Source organism: Glycine soja, chromosome 8 (assembly GCF_004193775.1).
Source record: "Glycine soja cultivar W05 chromosome 8, ASM419377v2, whole genome shotgun sequence".
Lineage (NCBI taxonomy): Eukaryota > Viridiplantae > Streptophyta > Magnoliopsida > Fabales > Fabaceae > Glycine > Glycine soja.
The window spans coordinates 43,371,089-43,379,164 of NC_041009.1; the positions used below are offsets into that span (position 1 = coordinate 43,371,089).

The following is an 8,076-nucleotide window of genomic DNA, read 5'->3' on the forward strand; positions in this document are numbered from 1 at the left end:
TCACTTTAAAATAAACATTATTTATCTAAGCAATTAACTAATTTAGAAAGAATATTAACATGACTATCACAATTTGAAGACGAAACAGATTATAAATCACTGCATTAAGTAGGTGAAACTAAAGGCTGTGTTCAGTTGCAAAGAGAGAAATAAGTTAGACAAGACAGAAATAAGGTGGTTACATTTGGTTTGTGCGATTTTGGAGAGGTAAAATTAAGAATTTTTCTCTTCCCACTCGCAGTAAAATCGATTCGATTTTCTTTTATACAATATTATTTTTCATTTATTTCTCTTAATCCAAACAAAACAACACATCAGTTTATTTCTCCTTTTTCAAATTATCTCCTATTCCTATCTACCCAATTTCTCTCCTTTAAACTAAACACCCTAAATGCTACTTTACGTTGTTCTCGTTCCTGTTCACATACATAAAAATTCTGATCAGTCACAACACAAATTGTAACAGTAAGGTCCCTTTTTTGGACTTCAACATTAGGAGCTGACAAATTAAAGTATTCTGTGGCTACAAGCACCTTTCAATGTAACCAACATACTGATTCAAGCCTTGTTTGCATCCAAGCAAATTTATAAAGAAATTAGAAAATCCGTATTCAAAAGTTTCGACAACCTATTTGAAATCCTCAAGAATAAATTACAAGGGCAAATTATTTCAATTACAATCTAGCTAATTCTACATTGAATAAAACACAACATTAATTATTCATACAATTTGTCCCCAAAGCACATGACCCCCTCATCAAAAAGCTAATTGAAGGTTTATTATGAACATACTCAATTTCAAATAGTGAACTTTCTCACCCAACCCCCTTTCAGTAGTGTGACTAAAAAAATTGAAGTATTACCTGAGCTGAAAAATACCTGTTCCAGTCACCTCATTGTCTTGAAACTAATGGAACTATAGATGGAACACTAAAATGTAGAATTATAAGTTATACTCAGTATGCAATGTCATCAACTACAATTGGTGGAACGAATTTGCAATTTTCAAGGGTTTGCTCAAAGATATGTCCCACTCTCAGCAGCTCTCCCTGCAATTATAAGTTCCCAGACAAAGGATGATTCTGTTGCTCAATATCACAAATATACTCTTGCACATCATCACATGCCACATTTTTCTTCATTATGTATTTTATTCCAAAAAATTTCCAATCAGAATAACAGTAAGACCACGTTAGTTAACATTGGATGTATGGTAACTTTCAATCATATAAGCAAAGAAAATCACACTGACCAACTGTATCTTTCCTAGAAAAATGATGGATATTTTCACACACAGAGGAGGAATTCACTTCTTCATTTTTACAAGTCAAAATCACTCTTACAACATCTAATAACTTTTCAGTGAATAATTTTGTCCCAAAATACCACTGGATTGAAAGTTCCTATTATATAGATTATGTTTATAGTTTTTTACTTCATTCATGTTGCAGGCATTGTTTTTTATGAAAACTTTATTAGTAATGTTTCCTTTATTATTCACCATTTGAATTGTGATAGTCTTTTAACTCAACATCTGCTTAACTTTTAGGCCTCCTGCTTCATCCAGCAAGTGAACAGCATCGCAAAAAATGAGACGAATTTCAATCAAAACTTGGTGCATATAACATCTATGCTCACAGAAAAGCACTTTGGAACAGACATCGTTGAACCATCCCGAGAAAGAAAAGAGACACCAATGTCAAAACACAAGATCATTGTGATTTGTACCTTCTACACAAATATCTCATTTGACAGATAATTGGGAACAATTTTTTTAGAATTTCACATTATCCCTAAAGCTTTGATTTTCTATTTTTTTCCTTCCCTTGATATTGTTTGATCATTTTCAACTTAAACTTCAAAAAACTAGGTATTGGCATCTTCCTTTTTAATAATTTTAAGAAATATAGACTAGTAAAGAAAACAAAACTACTGGTAACAATAGAGAACTCCACCAACAAAGACTCCATTGCAGTGGATAGGAAAAGTAAATACCTCATTAAATGCAGCACCAATCATTTGCAGACCAACAGGAAGGCCTGAAGGCCCACCCTCAACAAATCCGCATGGCAAAACCAAGGCAGGTAGTCCAGCTAGATTGACATTTACCTGCAAAAAGACAAACCACCAATGAAGACGGGCAAACACTATGCTTGATATGTTAATGGATACGAATGAAACCTCAGACAGTACACAAGATCAAACTCTTAACCATTGGGTAATTAGTTATGTTCAATGGTGACTTAATTCCAACAGGAGATTCCCTTGCAGAGCTGCTAGAACTCAAACTACTACGTACAGGAACATGTTGAGGATGAACTCATGCAATGCAACCAACCCTGCAGTTAACGGTTAGCAAAGGTAATTCCTGGATTGGTTAGCACCCATCTAGATTTTCTAAGGCTAAACCTACACTTCTTGCCAGATCCGATCACCATCAGTTATGTTCTCTTCTCAAGTGCTCAAAGGGTTTCATGTTTTAGTAGCTCATTATGTATGACTCAAGCTTGAGCTAAGTGGAGTTGAAGAAGTTCAATAGAGTCTAAGACCTCATACTAATACTATTTGGCTTACACATAATCAACACTATGAGACAGAAATCTAGCCCAAGAAGAATGAAATGCTTACAGTCATGATATCGCCTGCATACATAGCCAATGGATCATTTTTCTTTTCACCTGAAAATGCCAAAGGCAATGAAACAATTAGCACTGCAGGCACTAAAGTGCAATAATGCAAAAAGCAAAGAGATCTAGATGCTTACCAATTTTATAAGCAGCTGAAGGAGCTGCAGGGGAAATCAAGATGTCATTTTGACTGAGGGCCTCCTTAAAGCTATTCCTAATTATGGTCCTTACCTGTAACATAACATTCATAAATATCTTAATTAAAACCCTAAACTTCTAGAAGAAGATGAAATCGATTAACTGCAGAAACTTTAAATTTCTTAAAGCAACATGTATTTGCACCAATCATATGAAACTGAATTCATAATAAAGACTTAAATCAGACATATCAAGGAAAAAAAAAAATTAGTAGTACCTGCTGTGCACGTTTGTAATATGCATCATAGTAACCAGCTGAAAGGGCATATGTTCCCATCAAAATTCTCATTTTAACCTGAGACATATTTAAAATTGAAAGCTAGCTTAAAAACCAATATTGACGCATAAGGACCATTTCTTTTAAACATGTATATGCTACCATAGGAGTGTTCGCAGTGCGGTTTAGTGCAGTTTTTACTTAAAATTAGTTTGAACCAAACAAAAGAATTAAGTGCGGTGTAGTTTGGTTCCGTTTAAATTATTTATAAAATTCAAACTAAACCAAACCAATATTTGCGGTTTGGTTTGATTCGGTTTTTGCAGTTTGAAAATTCTGCTAGTAAGTAATAAAAAAATGCTTAAAAAGTTTGTTATTAATTGGACAAAACTTAAATAACAACTAGTTCAACAATCAACGATATAAATGGACAACAATTGAACTTAAAGTAAAACAGTAATTATTTTCAAGTTGAATAATAACCATTTTACTTAAAAGTAGAAAATAACATAATACCTCCTTCAAAGTTCCAACAGGTGAACTTAAAAAAAAAAACAGTAAAACAACATTCAAAATATTTACTTCCAACCATGGAAACTTAGAAAATAGATATCCAACAACAAAACATTAATTGCAACAATAGTTTTTAAGGGTGTTCGCAATTTGGTTTGGTTAGGTTCGATTTCCGCGTGCCAAACCCCGAACAGAACTGGACCGCGCGGTTTGGAAAATACAAAAACCAAATCAAACCAATGATCATTTGTTTTTTTGTGGTTTTCAGTTTTACGCTTGGTTTGGTTTGGTTTTGAACACCCCTATGCTACCACACATCTTGTAGCCAAATTTGAAATTAAGAAGGAATGAAAACTGTGTACCTCAGAACCAAACCCTTGAGCCCGGGAACCTCCATAAAGAGAATCTAGCTCATCAGCATAAACTTGGTTTCCATATCTAAATATATACATAGGGTTAAAGTCAGGCTAATGGTTTATCAATGAAAATTTAGAACATATAATGAAACATTGTGGTCTGTTGAGCAGGTCACTTACCTGATACCATCATAACGAGACAAGTTGGAAGATGATTCAGATACAGCAAGGATATAATATGCTGGCAACCCAAGGGAAAAGGATGGCAGTGAAACCTGTAATAAGTTCATAGCAAATGGAAAAGACATACTGAGAATCTAAACTGTAAGAATACAAACTTGGAAAGCACCTATAGAAGTTATCATTCAGAATTGTAGAGAAAAACGATAAGCACCTCATTCACAGAGCATCCTAATTCCTCAAAATGCAAAGCAGCTGCCCGAATTGCAGAAATTACTCCAGCATCAACACCATCATCAATAGTTTCACGGATCAAACCAACTCTCAGTCCCTTCAAGGGCTTACTTTCCAAGGAGCTCACAGCGACAAAATGAGATTGAAAGTCAGGCACATCCTGATAAATGAGATTATTTATTATCGAAAAGACATTGACTTAATAACAAGAAATAAATAAGGCCTACATCCAGTAATTTCAGCAATCACCCATCTTATTGAGAAACAGATTTTACCAAACAATATTAATATCCCTTGCCAACAAAGAGAAATGACAACAGTTATACCAAACATGGTGAAAACCTCATACCCTACCTGCTTACTTGAGGTGGCATCAAATCTATCATGGCCAGCAATTGCATGAAGGAGAGTCCCAGTATCAGCAACCGATGAACCAAAACAGCCAATAGCATCAAGTGATGATGCATACGCCATAAGTCCAAATCTTGAGACACGCCCATAAGTTGGCTTCAAACCTACAACACCACAAAAAGATGCTGGCTGCCTCACACTTCCACCAGTGTCACTTCCCAACGATACAACACACTGTCTGGCAGAAACTGCAGCTGCTGATCCTCCTGATGATCCTCCTGGCACCCTAGACTCATCCCATGGGTTGGCAGTCACCTATTGAATGAACATATGCAGCACCTGAGTAAACCAATCGCAGTTATAAATGGGAGATATGAATAATAAAGCTAGGAACCAAACAAGAAAAATTGATAGCCAACCCACAAGTGAGGCACAGCCAACACAACCACACTTTCTTTCTTTTTTTTTCTTTTTCTATCCATTAAATTATTCTATAACATTACAGGAATGAAAATTAGCAATGCATCATCGGATGTAATGTCCATCATGCCATTCATTGACAATTTTCATACCTCATTTTCTCTCCCAAACAAACACTGAAATCCTGGTTTCAATAGAACAGGAATCAACATTCCAACTCCTAAACACAAAATGACAAAAAAAGAAGAAAGAAAGCAACCACGTAGTCATAAATTCACTCATCCTACCTTCATTTCAAATAATAACAGAACCAGGCCATTTGAAATTTGATTAGATACATCTTAGACACACCTAGCATCACACAATGCTCTTACATCACCCCACTCAACACATGCAACGTCAACCATGTGGATCACTAATCATCTTGATAACATTATCTAAGAAACTCAATTTTAAATCTTCAACAATAGTGCATGTGTGTGAGAACATATCTGGAGAGAGCATAAGAAATAAGAGGATTTGGCTATTGAACCATCCACGGATGGTCAAAAATCATACATTTTAATTATACAAAGATTCTCCCCTCGTGTTGTCATCTCTCACCCGATATACTTCCTATACAATAACCATAACGATAAGGATTAATGCTATTTTCAGTCCACAAAAATTTCCAAATCAACTTTTAAAACTATAGTTTTCGTCCATGTATTTTTTAAAATATCCAAAAATTTTCCTTTATATAGGACCAAATCACCCAAGTTTGAGTATTTCAAAAATAAGGATTAATGCTATTTTCAGTCCACAAAATCAACTTTTAAAACTATAGTTTTCGTCCATGTGTTTTTTTAAATATCCCAACTTTTTCCTCTATATAGGACCAAAGTTTGAGTATTTCAAAAAAATATAGAACCTACAATCGAGGACCAAAATCAAAATTAGGAAACTTTCCAGAGACTAAAACACCATTAACCCCAATACTACTAAAAATAAGAATACAGTTTAGTTCAGCTTGAATGCTGATTTAAACCTATAAAATACAAACACTGACTAGCCTTCAAATTGAACAATACAATAATTAAATAGATAAATGGCCAACATGTATAATGCAGTGACAATTTATTCCTAAAAGAACAAAAATTCTAATTTAGTCCTTCAACATGTAAAAAGTAAAAAGTGTCACAACTAAATTTTCATTCTTTTAACACTAAATTGTCACCACTTAAAAATGGTCATTTACGCATAATTAAATAGTAAATAAAATAAAATGTAGAAATAAAGGGGAGAGAAAGAGAGAACCTGAAATGCAGAAGCTTCAGTGGTGCTACCCATTCCAAACTCATCCATATTGGTTTTCCCAACAACGATCCCTCCCAACTCCCTCACTCTCTTCACCGCGGTGGCGTCGAACGGCGCCCGGTACCCTTCAAGGATGCGGGACCCGGCGGTCGACGGCATGTCGGCGGTGCAAATGTTGTCCTTGACGCCGACCAGCACGCCGGCGAGGGGGCCGGGGTCCTCCCCGGCGGCGATGCGGGCGTCGAGGCGGCGCGCGTGGGCAAGGAGGGCGTCATCGTCGGGGAGGTGGAGGAAGGAGCGGAGGCGGGGCTCGGCGAGGCGGAGGCGCGCGAGTTGGGAGAGGACAAGGTCGGCGGCGGAGGCGCGGCGGGAGAGGAGGGCGTGGCGGATGGAGAGGATTTCGGACTGCGGCGGAGGGGAGGGGGAGGAGGGGGTGAGAGTTTGGGTTTGGTGGGTGAGGGAGGCGCGTGAGGTGAAGGAGTGAGGGTGGCGCGTGAGGCGAGAGAGGGAGCGAGGGGTTTGAAGTGTGGATAATAGCATTTTGGTTTGAGGGAGAGAAGAAGAAAGGGAAATGGGAATGAAGGAACGAATTTTGAATATGGGAAGTGAGCTGGAAGGGAAGCACACATAGGGATGGATAGGTTAATGTTTCGGATATTGTTATGCTAACTTTAATGGGAAAAGCCTTCAAAAATCAAAATACAAACAAAGGCTAAATTACTTTATTTCTACATATTTAACTAAAATAATTTATTACTATATTATATATGTTTTCAAATGACGTATTTTAAAGTTTAAAATAATTAGTTTAAATATAATCCAAAAACTAAAATAATAGTATTAATCTAAAACATTAGATAATGACTAATGTAAAAACATTGAAGTGAAAAATATAATATTAATGTAATGACTAACACATTTTAAGTAATTTCTATGTGATTGACTATAGTAACTCTATTTAATAATAGTATATAAGATCATAAGAAGAATCAAATAAATGAAAGAAAGAAAAAGATAAAACTAAAAATAAATAATTAAGTATAAATAAAATATATTAGTCTTAAATTAAAGCAATTGATTAGGTCATCCATTGAGTAGGTTCAAATTGAAGACAAAATAATGAGAATCAAATCAATTATAATTAATTTGGTTTGAATTGAATTCTCAGATTTATTGTATCAATTTTAATAGAGTTGAGTAAAATCACTCTAACAAACAAAGTTGTCTCCTAGTTATTTAACATAACTTTTTCTTTTTTTTATGAAAGGAGGTTGTAAGCCCTTAGCATAAAATTGAACGAGGCCATGAAACCAGTCATATCCCTATATAACAAGGTTTTACAAGTAAAAGAAGGATTATTACACAAGTGTGATCCCACAGGTAAAGAATGCAATAAAGAAGCTAAATGATCAGCAGCAAAATTGTCCTCCTTGTAAGTATGAGACAACTTAACAGTCCATTCTCTCTCTTTCAATTGCCTAGCTAATGAAATCAGATGAAACAAATGATGACTGGGATTAGTTTGTTCCAGCAACAAACAAATAGAACACATGAATCTGATTCCTCCCAGACCTTCCCCATGCAAGTTGAAGACCCGAAACAACGCCTCATAATTTTGCTGCAGTAATAGTGCACACACCAAGTTTCCTATAAAGTAGAAAATCACTGTACCACCATTGGACCA

General features: G+C 35.7%; 1 protein-coding gene across 1 annotated transcript; it reads right to left on the minus strand.

Moving 5' to 3' along the window:
- Nucleotides 1-534: 534 nt before the first annotated feature.
- Nucleotides 535-7,026, minus strand: LOC114423372 (glutamyl-tRNA(Gln) amidotransferase subunit A, chloroplastic/mitochondrial-like). The gene is made up of 10 exons (XM_028390117.1): nt 6,393-7,026; nt 4,680-4,991; nt 4,306-4,485; nt 4,092-4,186; nt 3,918-3,993; nt 3,043-3,120; nt 2,765-2,858; nt 2,629-2,678; nt 1,996-2,109; nt 535-1,049 (listed from the first exon to the last, which is right to left on the minus strand). The coding sequence occupies exons 1-10, from the start codon at nt 6,930-6,932 to the stop codon at nt 957-959; spliced, it is 1,632 nt and encodes a 543-aa protein (XP_028245918.1). The 5' UTR covers nt 6,933-7,026; the 3' UTR covers nt 535-956.
- Nucleotides 7,027-8,076: the final 1,050 nt, after the last annotated feature.

Coding starts and splice junctions, on each gene's coding strand:
- LOC114423372 (XM_028390117.1), bottom strand. CDS start 6,932: ATGCTATTATCCACACTTCAAACCCCTCGCTCCCTCTCTCGCCTCACG. Junction 3,121..3,917: donor CTCAAGGGTTTGGTTCTGAG/GTACACAGTTTT, acceptor AATATGTCTCAG/GTTAAAATGAGAATTTTGAT. Junction 2,679..2,764: donor TTCAGCTGCTTATAAAATTG/GTAAGCATCTAG, acceptor TGGCATTTTCAG/GTGAAAAGAAAAATGATCCA.